Source organism: Mizuhopecten yessoensis, unplaced genomic scaffold (genome assembly GCF_002113885.1).
Source record: "Mizuhopecten yessoensis strain PY_sf001 unplaced genomic scaffold, ASM211388v2 scaffold4121, whole genome shotgun sequence".
Taxonomy (NCBI): domain Eukaryota; kingdom Metazoa; phylum Mollusca; class Bivalvia; order Pectinida; family Pectinidae; genus Mizuhopecten; species Mizuhopecten yessoensis.
The window spans coordinates 1,061,705-1,080,924 of record NW_018405386.1 but is presented as its reverse complement, the minus strand read 5'-3'; the positions used below and the strand labels follow the sequence as shown (position 1 = coordinate 1,080,924).

Sequence of the window (19,220 nt, the reverse complement as noted above, 5' to 3'; positions counted from 1 at the left end):
ACTATTATGGGGGGTTTCTAAATGATATCAACTGTGTCGGGGATGAAGAACGGTTTAGTTCTTGACACAGCAGAAACGGAGAGTGTACACAAAGGGGGCGTGTCTTTGATGGGTCCAGACGATGTTATAAGACTGACGCATGTCTAGGTCAGTGTTACCAGATAATCAGGAGTCTGATGGGGAAAATATTGGCTACAGGGATTCTTACTCATCAGCGTAAAAAAATATGAATGTGGGTTAAACAGGTTTGTGTATTTGTGGTCTGTTTAATACTTCAGTACTAATGACAGCTGTACCTGCTGGCCACCAATTTATTTCAACGGATTTTACATCCTCCCTAGGGAACAGCTTGGGTCATTTGAGGATGGTTGGTGTGGTGAACGTGACATGTTGCTGAAATCTCCTGTAGAGCTGAAAACTTCGCATCTATCAACATCAGGAAAAACATTAAGATATATATCTTTAACTTCAAGTCACTTAATTCAATATTTCAATTACTGTCAGTTGAAGAATATTTTTGTTGAAAACCTCCCTGACGAAATGACCAATCTGACAATACACCAATGGCATTAAAACTGGACAAAAATCATTGTTGTAAATTATCCATTTTTGACAACACATTACAACAAATTTCATATCTGGTACCTCATTTACATTGAATTGGATAGAGAGAAAAAAGTATCTCACAGCGACAAGACAAGGAAATTTCATTGGTTTGGTTTGGTTTGTTTGTGTTTTGCGTCCTATTAACAGCTATGGTCATTTGTGGCATCACACTGGTATTAATCGTGTATTGTCAGTTTTGTTAGCAACTGACGATTCAATAGAAACAATAGAATTGTGTTGTCATTGTTCTAGTAGTTGATTACCAATTTGGTACCAGTCCGTAGTCATTCCCCTGCGAAACGTCACCATGGTGCCAGTATTGTCTCAAAGGTTGTGAAGTTGATGCCAATCATAATTAAAATAAATATAAATAACATGATGGATGTACTTTTTTAATTTCGTTCGACGATATTCACCTATTGACTGTCTGTAATATGTTCTGACCAAGTACGTTGTTTGTTGTAGCGGTATTACGTCGACTTAACAACAGATTTTAGTTTGACGAAAACCATGTTACATGTCTAAGGCGCTGTATATAGCGACAGCAAGTAGGTCAGTCACGATGTTATACACCAGCCCCCCCCAAAAAGATTTGACAAGGTACTTCCTGTTTGTAAAGGTGATGTATTGGCAAGGACTAGTATGTTATTGTACTACGGTGGTTCGTATCTCCTACTGTCAACTTTAAGTCTTAGATTGTGATCGCTAGGGAATCAATGTTTGACAGTAAATTACGAGATAATTGCCTTTATGACAAACATGTAATCCCAGGTAACACATTCACGGAAAACATCGTCACTTTGGGAATCACTTCAATTTCACAGCCATTTGCCACAGGACATTTTTTACCTGTTCAGGTATAATTACTGTGTATAGCCCAAAGTGAAGTACCAATCATTGAAATTCATCTGATGGTACTTCGTCCATCCCTCATATCCTACCCCTCAGGATGTGCAGGACCTTTGTAGTATACTTGTGAAGTCTTAAAACAACAATGAAATCATTACAGGCCACAAAATCCAAAGTTTAAAAATGATTACTGCGTGTCTTCATCATAAAAATTATGAAAAGTAATCAAGATATGGTGTGCTATTCTAATGTCCATAGATTAAAGGAAATATCAACAAGGTTTTGTATTTTATTTCTAAGAACTCATCCATGAAAATTTTCTTCTCACAAATAATTTGAAACTTATTCTTATTCGGTACAAATGAGTTTTACAATAAATTGTTGATATTTTTAGATGTTTTTACCATTATAATGTCATTTCATTAACAAATTGTACTTCAGAATTATATACAAGTATACTATAGAATTATGAAGTTGAAAGAAAAAAAGTAGACTTATCAGAAGTTTGGTACATGTCACCTTTTGTAAATTGGTAATTTAAGCATCACAGTGTGTATTACCTACCGAATAACTCCGGGAAATGGGCACACAACAGTTCCGAGGAGTCTCTTTGGAACGCTAATACGATCAAATAGGTCTTATGTGGCTTTCACTCGGAGACTATTTACTTTCATGAGACCATATGAAAAACCTGCAGGCCCATTGACTTTTAACAAAATAGCTCTAAAGATCAATAAACCTTGTTGACGTTTTTGACTTTTTTGGACACTTACATTAAATCTGACGATTTAAAACAGGTTTTATGGAAGACCGACGGCATTTGTTATTGAAACCTGCATCTAATATGGAATCCGCCCACCATTCCATGTAAGGGTTAAATGATGATGATGGGGGTTCGGTGTGGGTTGATCTGTGTGTACCTACGAGAGAGTTGATGAAACATACAAGTACATGTCGTCACCTGCAGGTCAGTTTTTTCGGTAATCCTGGAGACGTCAGCCATTTTCTGTCTGGGATAAACTGTGAATTGTTCATCAGTGTGCCATTTGCCTGTACTCAGTCAGACATGCAGATACGAAAGTACAGTGTTAACGATGGTCTCCAGGTAGTGTTAAATATTCTTCGTCAGGTAAAAAAAGCCAACTCAGTGGGCTGTTATTTGATACTACTCATAGGCTGTCTATAGTGGAGATGTGGTCGTGTTAAAGACTTAAATCTGGACTTGGGCTCGACACCGTCTACTATATCAATCAGTGCCCACTTACGGCATATTCATGGGTCAGCCATTTACCCGAGCTAACTTTTAACCTTGTTACATAACTAATTCAAGGTAATATTTTATGTCTCGTAATACCTGTAATTAACCATTTATTCCAGTATTTCCTTTTCAGTATTTTATATACTTTTATCGATCAACTACGACTGCTGCAAATGCAGAAACTTTTGTTAGGGATTTTATTTCATTTATTTTGTGGTTTTATAAAGAAACTACTAAAGATGAGTGTAATGCAATATTAAAGTAGAGAGTTCCACCGTATTGAAACTGTACACATGCAATGAAAAATGAATTTCCTAATGAATTAATATTACTCTTTTCCTTTTAGGGAGTTATAGCAATTTGAACTTGTTCCACCGAATGTTGCAGAATAGTCTTAATACGAAACACATCATGACCAGTATCTTACTTAGATTTCTAGCATACTTTATCACAAGAGATCCTCGCTTGGCGATGTTTATGTTAAAAAGGGAAATTGAAATTAAGATAATCATTTCATATACATGTATAGCTCTTTGCTTAGTTAGCTAGCCACTGCAAGTTAGCAAAATATCAAACAAATAGGAACTCTCATTTGTTGGAGATAAATATAGAGTGTGGGGACTTTCTTCCTTAACCACCCAAGTATTTTTCAAATGAATTTATTACGAAAAGTTTGTGGTATATGTATCTATCCGTATGTAGACATAGGTTCTTACCTTACTCATTATTCGGACCAAAAGAGAATAAAAAAGAACTCATTCACCCCTGGAGACACATTTAAACTCTTCCAATTCAAAGGTTGGAATAGTTCATTATGAAATTTCAGGGGTGAATGAGTTAACTGTACTGTCATTAAGAGTAATTAGTTGTTGATTAAAGTGTTAACACATGTCAATCAAATGTTGGCATGTAGACATAGTAACGGAACACATCTTGTCAACACATGTCAATATATACAGACCTCCGTAATCTGGGCCAGTCGGAAGCCATCGATAACACATTGCTAGCCGTAAGTCTTTTGTAGAAATATTTTTACGCCTTTTAAAGGTTTGCCACTGGCTTTTGTCGGTATTTCATTTCCAAACAAAAAAAAAAGGAATTTTGTCCCCAAGATTTGATTTTGCTTTCTTCCTGCATTCACGATGCATACTTTATTCTGTTGTCAGAGAAAGGATTGCTGAGCTGAGCTGTCAGTAGCTCACCTGCTCAGTGTCTGCCTCCTGTCCCTTGTCTTTCATCTAACATAAAGTTTTAATGCCCTCACAATTTGATGAGGAGTGGGGGAGGGACATACCATGTTACCAATGTCGGTCCCACCCCATCCTGTCCCCCGTTCAGCGTAATCACTTTAGTGACCTCATTTCTTAACAAATCTTGATCAAAGGTCAGTTTTGAGAATATATCAGATGAGTTTGTATTTAAGGGTTCCAAGACCAATGTTGAGGTTACCGTACACTCAATTTGCATGGGAGCGAAAAAACATACCGATTACTGACCTGTCACCTATCTGAATCAATAATAATTGACCCCATGACCTTTGCATGTGAACATAACATGTTATTTGACCTTTGCCCTTCACATCAGCTTCTGACCTGCAACCAATCTGATTACTAGTACCTGACCCCATGACTGTTGCATGTGAACATAACACCTATAATTGACCTTTAACCTTGACATCACCTACTGACCTGCAATCAATTTGATTTCACTTTGTTTTCTGAATGCATCACACATGCTCTGTACCGTGGTTTCGGAGTCACTAAATCTAGGCTTACCATAGCTGTCATATTTTAAATAATTCACATGATGCCTTGTGGAACTCCAATACCAACAGCATTTTGTAGCGATTTTAACAATTTCAATAATGACATCTTCCTCATCCATAATTATAGGTCCTTTAACATAAAGGTCACTGACCTATGTATGACCTTTACAAATGAAAATCTCATGATTTGATATCATCAAATTTACATACTGCTAATATAAGCTTTTTGCTATTTAGCAAAGTCATCATACTTCAAATAACTTTGTTTAATATCCTGTATGGTAATGAAATTAACAATTCATAATAAATCTTATGAGCACTTTTATAATTTTAACTTCAAAGAAATGTTTCAAAATAAATATAATTTCCTGTAGATGAATTTCGGTACTGATTTGTGTAAGGATATAACCTGTCCTGTGGTGCGGAATGTTGCAGGCTTTAGTATGGTGAGCTAGGGACTGTCGTAAATGTTGACAAACCAGTTGGTCTATTTTTAAATGTAATATTTCAGGGATAAAGCTTGACAGACCTGTAAATGTTAATGCAGGCCTTGAAGTCTTTGCCAAGGCTCTCCATGAAAGCAACAAACAACTCGGGGTCCAACCCGTCTACCCATTCAGAACGCAATAAACAAAAGCAGCCCAGGGCAAAGCCTATGTACACTGGCAAGTTAACCAATGAAAACGCAGCATTTATCTTTACAGTATAACAAAACTGAATACAAACTGAATAAATAGCAGACCTAACATTTGTGTTCATTTGTCAGACATTTAGTGAAAACAACAAGTTGTCAACATACATCAAGTCGTCAGATTATTAGCATGTGAGAATACAGGCTAAAAACTTGTACGTTGATGAGTCTACAAATTCGACACCCAGAGCAGCTCTACACAATGACAAAAAGTGTACGTACTTCAGTAAACTGATACCAGTTAAGGATCCCCGTACCCCTGCAGAAAACTGTATTAGGTGTTGGAAACTTGGGGGTTTCGGCATGACTATAGCTTTAATAAACTATTTCTGTAAAGAAAACCATACCTTGCGGGACTTTGATGAGAAATATTAAAGACGAAATAATCAAAATATAATCAACGACAGTGATGCGAGTGTAACAAATTATTGGGGCTAGACCCTGGACTTCAGACTGTTATACTATCCCACTAACCCATTGAGCTACCTTATCAACAGAAAAACCTGGCCAAAATGTGCTACAGTTATGTCCCTAGGAAGTTAAGGGGAGGTTACTGTATATAGGGAAAACCACAGTGTAGTGGGACAGGAACGGAAGTTAAGGGGAGGTTACTGTATATAGGAAAAACCACAGTGCAGAGGGACAGGGATCCTTAACTCATGCACCCCTGAAGTCACATTTGAACTCTTCCAATTCAAAGGTTGGAATAGTTCGTTATGATATTTCAGGGGTGAATGAGTTAAGAGGTTTAACCAGTTTAGTGACTATGGTAGAATGACACCTGATAAGTTAAGACCATGGCACAATGACATGTATGAAGTAAATGACTTGTTTAAAATGAAACCTGTTTAGTCAGAACCTCTGAAATGACATTACCGAAATTAAACATCTGTACATGTAAAGGATAAACCTCAATAAAATGATGTAAAATGATATCTATGAAGTTAAAACCTCCACAAATGACATCTGAAGTAAAAATTGAAGCAAAATGATGAAAACTTTTGTAAAATGACATCAGTGACGAAAATTATTTGTATAAAATGAAACTTGCAAAGTAAGAACCTTTGTAAAACGATACCTATAAAAAAGAACCTCTAGAATGACACTAGTTAGGTAAAAACCTCTGTAGTATATGACGTAAAACCTTTTTAAAATGACACCTGTTGAGTAAAAACAACTGTCATATGACACCTGTGGAAAAACCTTTGTAAAATGATAAATTTAAAGCAATAATCTGTATTAAATAATAACTTTGAAGAACCACGGTAAAATTATATAAGTAATGTAAAAGCCTATGTTAGATGACCATGTAAATTAAAACCATGTGTTAAATAACAATGAAAGTAAAATTATGCTGTAGAGTAAAAAGTAATGAACCTCTGAATAAAATATACTGTAAACGACATCAGTGATAAAAAGCCTGTATGAGTTGAAAACTGAAGTAAATCCATTAAAAGACCTCTGTAAAATGACATAATTTGAGAAAAAACCTGAGAGAAAAAATATAAAACCTGGGAAATAAGAGCTTCACTAAAAGGGCACCTGTTGAATAGGAACCCCTGTGGGCTGTGGTTTATATACGAGGCGAGGTGTTCGGCCACACAGAGCTGACCTGATGTAATAGGTGAACTTTAATGAGACGCGATCTGATTGATGGTCGGTCACGTCAGCCATGATTTGTTTTCTATAATCTGTTGTCATAACAGTACATGCAATGATGAATGCCTTCCGTGTATCTTTCATGAATAATTAAAAAGTATAATTAGTCCCATTTTACGGCCCATTTCATCACCAGACGATACCTGTATCGACACAATGTAAATAAAAAGTACATTACTAGCTACTAAACTTATATATATATATACATGTTTATACATCTGTATTTACACAAAAAAATATGATAATTTGATTTTTACCTGTGGTGACTAAATTGATGTCTTGCTTCAAAACATTAACGGATACAAATTTGGGATATATAGCCCTGAGCTGCTAAAGTTATTGACAAGTACACAGTGGCTGTCTAAATGGACACAGGGACCGCCTGGTGGTTCTCTCCTATTTGTGTATCCTGCCCACTCTTTACATGAAAGATTTGGTAGCGTAAAAACTGGAAAGTTGATTAGGAGGTATACATTATGACGTCGTGAGCTAAGAGTACATCTGATACAGTTAGATCAAGGTTACTGATTAGCCCATTTGTGATGATAGAAGGAATGTTCATATTTTTGTTTTCTTTCATCCGCTAAAAGTACAATATACCTAAATGTACTGTTGGTACATGTTTGAAAATAGGATATTTCATTATGGTTTTAATGAGGCCTGGTGATCATCTTTGAATGGGCAACGGAAAGAGCAGGGGTGATCTTGAGTATGAGTCCATTACGATGGCGTCACCTCCGGCAGGCATCCATCATCCTCAGATTAGGCAATTCAGACGTCGGTGTTCTCTGCAGGCCAGACAGGGCCTTGTCAGAATCTACCTCTTTAATATCCATAATCATACATTCACTATAGATCAGAGGCTAATGACATGACTTTCAGTATGGCTTTAATTTTTACAGTCATTATGCTGTTGAATCAAGCCAACAGCAATATAATATTTAAGGAACACACAATTTTTTAAAGCATTCGGACTATCTGGCATATTATCATTACATTAGATGTATATCATCTCCGTATGAATATGTGATTGTAGATTATGCACATTAGTACATGTATACGTCGTATGTGTGGTGGCAAGGTTTGTTTGTCCGTTGTGATTTCAACTCTTGTCTCACCCATGATCAGAGGTGCATGCATACAAGTGGCAACAGCTAACGTGGACTAATATTTACCTCATACCTTGAGGGTCCAAGATGTTATTTCGGTCCAGTGTATATCATACATGTTGTGTCACTCTGAAGAACTTGCTTTAGAGGCATAAGAAAAGTCTTGTCGAGCAGACACCTCGGGGACTGGGCTAGGAGACGACTAACCATTGCTGTACACTAGCATGGAGGAGTGGTACGCATTATATCGGAGCCAGTACTACTGCCGGCTACAGCGACACATGGCTTTGGCCTACGGGGGTCACCACAAGTGGCCCGGCCAGCAGTATGACAGGTGGCGTATTGGACAGGACAATCTCCAGTGGCAACTGTCCCAAACAACTGAAGTAGACCCGGGCAGCAAGGAGTACAACGCTCTCAACTACCAATATCACCTCCACCAAGGTACTGTCATTAGTATCTTCACCAAGGTATTGTGTCCAAAGCTAAGGTACTGTCTCTTGGGGTGAGGCTTTCAATTATACCAAATTACTGTCTCCTGGGATGAGGCTAGCATGGTATATGGATGTCAAGGTACTGTCTCCTGGGGTTGGGCTTTCAAGTATACCAAAGCCAAAGTACTGTCTCCTGGGGTAGGGCTTTCAAAGTATACCAAAGTACTGTCTCCTGGGGTGGGGCTAGCATGGTATATGGATGTCAAGGTACTGTCTCCTGGGGTGGGGCTACCAGAGAGCCAAGGTACTATCTCCAAGGGTAGGACTAGCAGGGTATACAGAAGCGAAGGTACTGCCTCCAAGGGTGGGGCTAGCATGGTATATTGAAGCCAAGGTAATGTCTCCCGGGGTGGGGCTAGCAAGGTATACGGAGGCAAAGGTAGGGCTAGCATGGTATATTGTAGCCAAGGTAATGTCTCCGGGGTGGGGCTAGCAGAGTATGCTGAAGCCACAGTGCTGTCTCCAAGGGTGAGGCTAGCAGGGTATACAGGTGCCAAGCTATTAATGTCTTGTGGGGTGGGGCGGGTTTACAGGATATTCTTCAAGGTATTGTCTAGGGGTAGGAGGTAGAAATGTATACCTCCAAGGAACTCACCGTTGCGGGGTGGGGTAAGTTTTATATACCTTCTTGTGGCACTGTTGCGGGGTATGTGTAAAAATATATACCCAGACACTGTTATGGGATGGGGACTACTTTTCATTACATCCAAACACATTACATCCAAACACATAAGTCTGGAAGACCCAGTATGGTAATTTGTATGCATACTTACTATGTCTACATTCCATTTCGAAAGGCATCAAAGTCTGCAGAAATCATTATTGGTAAATTATTCCTGGTAGATAATGAAACATTGTTACCATGTCTGGGAGGCCATATTTTAATTGATGTTCAATATTAATATATCGGAGCTATGAACCACGATTATTGCATTTTCATGATATCCCATTCTTAAGAAATGGCCTTTTGTTACTTGTTAAATGGGCAGTATTTGTAGATATTTGTCTGGAATACACCAATATTTCTGCATAACATGTCTGACAATAATGAAAAAATGACTTCATCTGAAATACTAACATGACCTTCACAACGCTTCAGGTATGCATTTGAACGTCATGATTGCTATAATTTTGACATTAGTCTGTTCAAACAGCAGATACTTAATATTTGATATTTTTTCTATCTATGAGATTAAATGCCATAAAATGTTCAGTATTTCTACCAAGTGGACCATTATTCTCCTAACAGCTCTATTTGATGGTCTGGTCTGAAGATTATCTATGAATCTAATGTTCCACACCCTCAGAATTGTTTGAAGGCAATTTGGGATCAGTTTGAATTTTACAGAATAGAACTACATTAAACAAATCATAAGGGTTTCAGTGGTAGAATTTAATATCAAATATAATATTTAAAAATGAAGAAATTCTAGATTATGTATTATTCCTAACATCATAAATTGATAATATTGAAGTGTCAGACTTTTCTGTTTTTCAAACGAAAGTGTTCAGAAAAATTGAATATTGAAATAAGAAATTTTGTGTACAAGATCTGTTTGAAATAGGTGCATAAATGTGATTGCATTTTAACATTAAATATTATTTTGAATTCCAGACATATTCCAGATTATAATAATACTACGGTATGAATTTCGGATAATGCACTGGAAATATAGATTTTAGTTTGAAGTCAGTGAAATATTGATAATTCATCGAAACAAAAACATTTTATTTTCTAAATTCATACATTTTAAAAAACATTTCATCTTCTGAAAACATACACATGCAAGAATAATTGATATTTTTAAATAGAGATATTATTTACTTTCGTTTTCATTGTGGCAAATTCATTTAACTTAAAAACAATTATACTAATGGACGGAAAAATGAAGACAACTATCCTGGTGCTGAGCTTCTAAGTATGTACTTGAAATACAATTCAATAAATCTTTTAAATCGAGATGTAAATTAATTTCATTTTCACTTTGATTGATTCATTTGAAACTGCATTTTTCACGTAAAAAGTATTTAATTATAACACTTTTTCATACAGATGTATTTATCTAATACACATACTTAAATCCAATGGTTTGGTCTGCTATTATAAATTTTGTCATTTTGCAGTGATGACTTGCATAAAAAATATAATGAATAAATATTAACGTCACCATTTCCTTGTGCAAATTTTTTTCTTTCCGAGAATATGGTTTCTATCTGTTGATATCACAGCTGTGTTATTTCATTTCACAATTACATTAATTTACTGTGCTCGGTTTCAAAAACAGAAGAAGAAGAAAATGATAACATTATTATTTCACCTGTAAATTTGTGTTATACGTCGTACATTTGTCATAGTTTGTGTCAATATACTACAAATTATGAAAACATACAAGATATTTCTTGTGTTCATTTCAAAATTGTTCATACCTATTTTTATGTATATTGTCTATAATGCCTACAAAATTTGAAACATTGCAATTAATCTGCCACTTTCAAACAGATGCAAATTTAGAATACAAATTTTGTTATGCATTATAGACAATCTACATAAAAATAGGTAAAATGATAATCTTGATAGTATGATAAAGAGTACATTTGGTGGTATTTCTTAATTTTGTAATATTTCTGAAATTTTTTACATTTTCTTCAAATATAGCTCTGAAATTTATACCAACCACAGTTTACACAATCATTCAAAACTTTGCAGCACATCTTTAAAGTTAAGAAAAAGCATTTTGACTTTTTATAAAATAAATATAAACAGACATACACATATATGTGCATAGATTCACCATTTTTTAGTCAGTTTTGTATTCAAAACTTTGATATGCAATAGGGGAAATGGATACCTTATTCCAAAGGGTTTTTAAACTTATGGACAATTTTGAAATCAGCCAAGGAACAATTAATGTATTTCTTCTCCTGAATGAACACAAGAAATATCTTGTATGTTTTCATAATATTTGGATAATGGTTGTAAGAGTATATCATGTTTTTCATGGATCAGAATAGAGGGCAAATTTTGTATTTGGTTACTAGAAATATGTTTTATCCTTCTTAAGCTCAGAGCTTGACATTAGGAATAATGTCTGTGGTAGATGTAGTATAGTGCATTTTTCTTATACATGTAACTTAAAACTGGACTAAGGAAATATTTTTGTTTATCATTGGTTGTTGGAAATAATAAATATTTTTGTTTATCATTGGTTGTTGGAAATAATAAATATTTTTGTTTATCATTGGTTGTTGGAAATAATAAATATTTTTTTATATCATTGGATGTTGAATATATATTGTATGCTCATTATAGCTTAGAACTTTTATGATTCTTAGAGCTCAGAACTATCTTGGGAATATTTTTGTGTACCATTGGATGTTGGAAATTCATTGTATGATTCTTGGAGTTAAAAGCTGTCTTGGGAATATTTGTGTATGCCATTGGATGCTGGAATTATATTTTATGTCTCTTAACTGACTTAAAATGGTTACTAGGAATGTTTCGTTTGACGATGGAAACTGGAATATCTTGTTAAATTCTCATAGCACAGAACTATAAACTAGGAATATTTTGTATGTAGCTGTATGCCGGGAATATATATTCCATGCCTCACACTTGAAAAATGGACGAAAGGAATATTTAATATGATTATTATGGTTTAGAACTGGACACTAAGAGTATTTTATTTTATTTTTCTGGCTCAAAGAAATATAAAAAAAAAAGTAAAAGTCTGTTTGCTTCTTCTGGATAGAACATTGAACTCTAGACATGTAGTACATGTAGGTTTCTCTTGGCTTGGCACTGGAAGGTGAATCTTACACAGTTTAATGGACTCTAGAAATTGATGTCATGTGGCTATTTGATATTATAGTTAAGTACTGTTTAAAAGTGAAGTCATTCAGGATATATCACTTTAAATGATCAGTCGCTTCCTCATTGAACAGTGTTACGTTGAGAGCTAATCCTGATCGCTTGCAAACACGTGTGTGCACATTTGCATGTGTCAACGTGAAAAGGATATAAACTGTAACAAGAAACATATAAAGTTTTTGATCCCTGACTGTAATGACTTGACGCTTATTGACAAGATCCTGTTCCGGAAAACAAACTACACATATAGCGTAAAGAAAGGTTGATATCGACGTTTTAATACAAGATAGGTTAGAACCACAGGCTAGACTTTGTATTTTGTAACGAGAAACATTGAAACCAACGACTAGATCTGTTTATTTTGTAACAGGGTACATTGAAACCACAGACTAGATCTTTTTATTTTGTAACAGAGTACATTGAAACCACCGACTAGATATGTTTATTTTGTAACAGGGTACATCGAAACCTCCATCTAGAGCTGTGAATTTTGTAACAGGGCACATTGAAACCACCGACTAGATCTGTTTATTTTGTAACGGGTTACATTGAAACCACCAACTAGATCTGTTTATTTTGTAACTGGGTACATTGAAACCACAGACTAGATCTTTTTATTTTGTAACAGAGTACATTGAAACCACAGACTAGATCTGTTCATTTTGTAACAGGGTACATTGAACCCACCGACTAGATCTGTTTATTTTGTAACAGGGTACATTGAAACCTCCATCTAGAGCTGTGAATTTTGTAACAGGGTACATTGAAACCACCGACTAGATCTGTTTATTTTGTAACAGGGTCCTTGAAACCACCGACTAGATCTGTTTATTTTGTAACAGAGTACATTGAAACCACAGACTAGATCTGTTTATTTTGTAACAGGGTACATTGAAACCACCGACTAGATCTGTTTATTTTGTAACAGGGTACATCGAAACCAGACTAGATCTGTTTATTTTGTAACAGGGTACATTGAAACCACAGACTAGATCTGTTTATTTTGTAACAGGGTACATTGAAACCACAGACTAGATCTGTTTATTTTGTAACGGGTTACATTGAAACCACCATCTAGAGCTCTGAATTTTGTAACAGGGTACATTGAAACCACCGACTAGATCTGTTTATTTTGTAACAGGGTACATTGAAACCACCGACTAGATCTGTTTATTTTGTAACAGGGTACATTGAAACCACAGACTAGATCTGTTTATTTTGTAACAGGGTACATTGAAACCACAGACTAGATCTGTTTATTTTGTAACAGGGTACATTGAAACCACCATCTAGAGCTGTGAATTTTGTAACCGGGTACATTGAAACCACCATCTAGAGCTGTGAATTTTGTAACCGGGTACATTGAAACCACAGACCAGACCACTAAATTTTGTGTTTATTTATAATTAAAGGTACATTGAAAATACTTGATTTTGTATTAACGTTTTATGCATCGTGCATTGAAACTACAGACTAGACCTCTTAATTTTGAATTGATATTATATATAAGATGTACATTTAAATTCCTTTATTTCAAATTTATATTTTAATACAACGTAAATTTTAACCAAACTCTAGATTACTCAATGGCTTGTCCCACATATGAGAATTTGAATGAAAATACCAAACAGTTGTTATAATTCTGATCATAGTTTATTAAAGTCCTACTTTGAGAACCAAATTTAGTAGGATAGACCTATGTATTAAATTTTGCTCTAAACAAATACTGCCCCAACTTTGATTTCTTGAAAAAATATCTTCACTTTGAAAATGTTGAAATGAGAAGTAACCTATTCCTTGATAAAAAAATAAAAAAAAAGAGTATTGGAAGAATCAGAATGTCTGCAACACTAGATATCTGGTCTCCCTAGAGACATGCTTGCGACAAATTGTCCGATAATGTGGTATTTAAGCCGTAATTCAGGTGGCACCTGTGAGCCGCTTGTATGAGAAAATCATGAACTTGTGTTATGACTGCATATCTATGCCCCGAGTTTTCCCATGGACATCTACAATCTGTTTTTTATTCATCCTTAACTTTTCACGATCAGCTTATAGTGATAGTTATTAGCCACTATCGGGAGCACTTTATATTGACATTGCTGGAAACATTTAATCGCAGAATAATTCGGTATAATGGGTATTAAGATATGGCCGGTAAAGTCTTATTTGGAGACCGTTATTTTGCGACATGAAGTAAATGTCACATGCTCATCGGTCAGGAGGGAATGTCGTAAAATTTGATTGGTTTGAAATAATTTTGCTCACAATTCATGATGGCATATTGAAAAAATTCAATGAAATTTGTACTTTACCAAGATAAAAATTATCATTTGAAATTCCCAGTTTCATCATTTAAAAGATCAGGATTTTGTCCAGGATCTAGGATTGTAGAGTCTACAGAAATAAGCATATCTTTCATCTGAACTGTCATCTACACAGAATGTCTACTTAACTCATTCACCCTTAAATATTTAAAATGGACTTGCCTGTGACTTTAGGGGTGAATGGGTTAAAATGTTTAACGGGGGGGGGGGGGTCTTAAAACTGCATGTGTTACATTATGGTATTCGTATTGCATCAAAATTTTTATTCTTTATTGGGATGATTGACACCTATGCAAATAAGACATACTTGTACACTTAGTCGGTAATCCAACAGTGTTCTAATCGCTTGTGTATGTTTCCAGATTTTTTAAAAACATCTACTGTCCGTTTCCAGTTTTAATTGAAAATTACCGTCCGTTTCTTGTTTTACTAGAAAATATGATGAATACAGCAACAACTCTGTTAAATCTAATCGCATGTTGATAACAAATCAAATTTTAAAATTGTCTTACACAGAATTTCAATATGAGTACAGCCGATCTTTAACCCATGAAGTAAGTGATTGAATTGTGCACAGCGAGACAGTCTGTTCCTTCTAAATGTCAACATTTCAATCGTGGGCAATAAATCAAATATTTGTTTTCCGTCAATTTTCAACAGAAGTTAAAAGTGATCTTTTCTGTTATTAAAGTTTATTGCTTATATATATGACAGCCCAATGCTGTTTGATAACTTGGGTTTTTTTTCTTCGCCAGAAGAAATAATACATGTGTATAAATTGGTCTGCAGATAAAGGTCATTATGATATCATTTGTCTACACTCGAGATCCTGTTCAAAATGTTTAAAAATCTTTTTATATGGATTTCTCTTCTGTATATTCTGCTAGAAGAAATAACATACACATAAACTATCTTTGTTCAGAGAGAAAATTTTAAAGTGACTTCAGTCATAAAAAATATGTATTGAAAGAATTATATTTATGAAGTGATAACCATAATAATACTTTTATATTGATACCACGTTTATGAACAAGATGTTCAACAGAACTTAATCAAAATTTACCTGAATTAAAAGTATTTCAAAGTGAGGAAAATAGAACTAAATCAAAATTTACCTGAACTAAATGTATTTTAAAGTGAGAAAATAGAAATTATTAAAATTTTACCTGAATTAAAAGTACTTCAAAGTAAGAAAATAGAAATTAATTAAAATTTACCTGATTTAGATCATTTCAAATTAAGAACGATGACACCAACAAAACACAATAATAAGAACTCTATGAAACGAACCTGTTGATATATATATATATATATACAAGTAAATAGTGAAAATATTTGTTGTTGATTATCAAACATGTCTGTAAATAGAATTACCGGAGACCAGATAAAAAAAGTCTGTGTGTCAATAGAATTACCGGAGACCAGATAAAAAAAAGTGTGTGTCAGGTGTTGATGCACAGTCTAGATACAAAAATGAGGTGTTGTAATGATTCATTGAACGAGCTTTGACAGCAAATACTGACATATATCTTACCTGGTCTACCTTACCTGTGTGTACCTGTCAGACTTACCTGTGCTGCACATACCAGGTACCACCTGCTTTATTTCAAGGAAGTGAACAAACCAGACATGTACCAGATGGTGGAATTTATCACGCCACCTCTGGGGTCACACATTTCGTGTTCCATTATAGTTCTGTAAAGTGGATTTTGGCACACCGCTACCATGCATTGAAAAAGTAGTTGTATCAATGTGTTTATTTTTAAATATTTTGAAAAATCATCCACTAACTATAATAAAATATTATTTTCATGGTCATTATCATAATTATGTAAAAATGTGCACATTTATACAAATGAAGTGAAATAACTTAACAAGCGTAGTTTGTCAGACCGAAATTGGTGAGTGACCTTGACCATTGAAATTACTGGTGTGGTTGAGAGCCTAAAAATATCCAACACACCTACCCGACCTGTCATTTCACCAGAGCTAGACTGATCACCCAGTGCACCAGGTTTTCAAGTCTCAAAATTGGATCAGTCTTAGAAAAATTCTGAATATATTGACCACATTCTGGGCCCATAAAGTCTGCAGATTCCTGTATATATGTACACCTAAGTCTGGGCCTTACAGTTTGCAGACTACTGGATTTATTAACCTCACTCTGGGCCAAATTGTTTCCAGACTCTTAGATGAATATACCTCACTCTGGGCCCCACATTTGTACCTCAATCTGGGCCAAAATGTCTCCAGACTCGTAGATGAATATTCTGTATCTCCTTCTGGACCCTACATTCTGCAGACTCCTAGATTTATAGACCTCCGTCTGGGCTGTAAAGTCTTCAGATTCCTTGATTTATAGACCTCAATATGCGTCGTAAAGTCTGCAGACTCATTTACCCTTTGATCAAGGAGTGCAGGCCTTTATTCAGAAAATATAATTTAGTCAGTTCTTATTTTACTTGCTACCTTTTCCTATCCTCCAAGGTAAGGCTCTACTCCAGATGGATTCCTGGGCTAGAATCCTTGGGACATAATCTCTCAACAACCTTTTCAACTGTTGTTTGGGGTTCCAAGGCCAATGACCCATGGATGGTATATGCCAGATATTTTGTTGATGGTAGACATGTATTAATATCTTATAACAAGATATAGAGCATACCCTTTCAAGTGGAGATTTTCAATTATTTTTAAAGCACAACCCCGAACCACCACCATCACCACCACCACCTCAACCCAAGACCCGCAAACCTCTGTAGCAGGGATTCCAGCTAAAGCATTCAGGTTGATGCTGACAACACTAAAAAAAATTCTTTGGCCGGTACAACTTAATCAAGCCTGACTATGATGGCCATCTTAAATGTTCTATGCCTGCCTATGTTTTTTTATATGTAGAAAAAAAAAAGATGGTAAAAGATCAAAATCTAATGGTTGGCTATCTCAGTTCATAAATCAGCAATTATTCACCATTGAAACATTAAACTCCCAGACATAAAATCTCAAAACCAGTTAAAATAACAGATAGTTAAAGGTCATAGATTGGTATTGTACAGGTAAACCAGATCAGATTAGATGTCCCCGAGGAAATGAATGTTAGCAATGTCTGGATGCAACGTGACGATGCCCCTGTTATAGGGTTTACATTATATAGAAACATAAAGAGTTTGTTTTGTAAAATAGTGCCAGGTCAGAAAGGTGGCCGATGGTTGTTCTGACCCAAAGACCCTTTAATGTATTGTTATCAACCTGATGTTTTTATTTCTTGAACTTAATTAAGCTCATTGCAAAATTTGCTGCATATAGCCTTTATGATCAAGGCAAATTGTGTCCAAAAGGTTAGAAACACATTCAAAGTGGTTCATTTCTGGTTTCTTTTGCATATTAACCCTTTCACTCCTATTTAACTTCAGTAAACCCGACCATGCATTGATCTGGATTAGTCCATTTTTACCCAAAAGTACGCGGGGAAGCTGCATACAATTAGTCTACGTTGGGTTACCTATACACACTCATAATTAGGAAACGACACCAGCAAATGAATTCAAATCCACAGTGTTGCTATGGTGATTTCTCTCAAGCTGTCACTAAATATCTATAAATGTAGTAATCTTTACCTGTGGTTGCAACAAAGTTCAGCAAAGCTTCTAATTCACTCAATAACAGATGTGTGTGACACAGGCCCATTGGGGTCGTTGTTTCTGTCTTGTCTGGCTGTAAGAAACACTGTAGCAATATTGGTTTGCCCAAAAGCGATTCTCTGTTCCTGCATGATAAAGTTATGGAAAAAAATTGTGCAAAATGCGTCTGACTTGCAGTGAATATGTGCTCCCGGAGGACACTCATTTGTAACTTATTCCATGGTACGCACCATTTCAGGTAGACATAATGGTTCTCCTCCCCATAGGCTTCCCACTTTGTCGAGTTTCTAATGAAACGGTGTGTTTTCAGTGCAAGTAGACTTCCTTTCTCTATTGCTTTTGTCTTTGTAAGTGGAATGATTACAATTTCTCGTTAAATGTCGCCAAGTAGGATCGGGTTCACATTATACAGTCGATCATCTCCTATACATGTATATTCCGTTTATTTTCCAATTTCGTTTCTGAATGTTTCTAAAGGTATTATCTTGGATTTGTTATTGGTTTACTATGTCAACTTCCTGGATTTCAGTATGCAGGCTTTGAAAGTCTTCTTCTAAGGATTACCAGAAAACAACATTGAATCATTATGGCTTGTCCCTATTTCATCAATGAACTAGGTCCAACTGGTTCAACTTTTTGGAAAGCGACAAACAAAAACAACCCATGTTTTTAGTTGTGTATTTCTTTCAGTGGGATATTGGTTTTCTTGATTTCTGAATATTTTAGTAGGGTATTGGTTTTCAGCGGGTTGTTACTTTCAGTGTCGTATTAGTTTTTCTTGATTTCAATATTTCTTTCAGTTTTCCTGCCATTGGTGCATATTCCTAGGATACATCCTTTTTCCTTTCAGCATCTTTTTAAGGGGCAGAATGTGAATGAAATTTTCTGATATAAAACTTCAATTTCAATGCCTTTTTTTTCCTACATTTTAAAGACATTTTGTTCAGTACCAATAT

At 35.3% G+C, this 19,220-nt stretch overlaps 1 protein-coding gene across 6 annotated transcripts in view; it reads left to right on the top strand.

Moving 5' to 3' along the window:
* LOC110448568 (nuclear receptor subfamily 1 group D member 2-like) overlaps positions 1 to 19,220 on the top strand; it is a 118,655-nt gene that overhangs the window by 81,162 nt on the left and 18,273 nt on the right. The window contains exon 1 of one of the 6 annotated variants that reach the window (XM_021494879.1): positions 7,888 to 8,381. The exons of the other annotated variants lie outside the window; for them this stretch is intronic. Within the exon in view, the coding sequence (XP_021350554.1) occupies positions 8,162 to 8,381 (220 nt within the window). The 5' untranslated portion in view covers positions 7,888 to 8,161. Of the gene's footprint in view, positions 1 to 7,887; positions 8,382 to 19,220 lie in introns of those variants that run through there. 6 annotated transcript variants of the gene reach the window in all.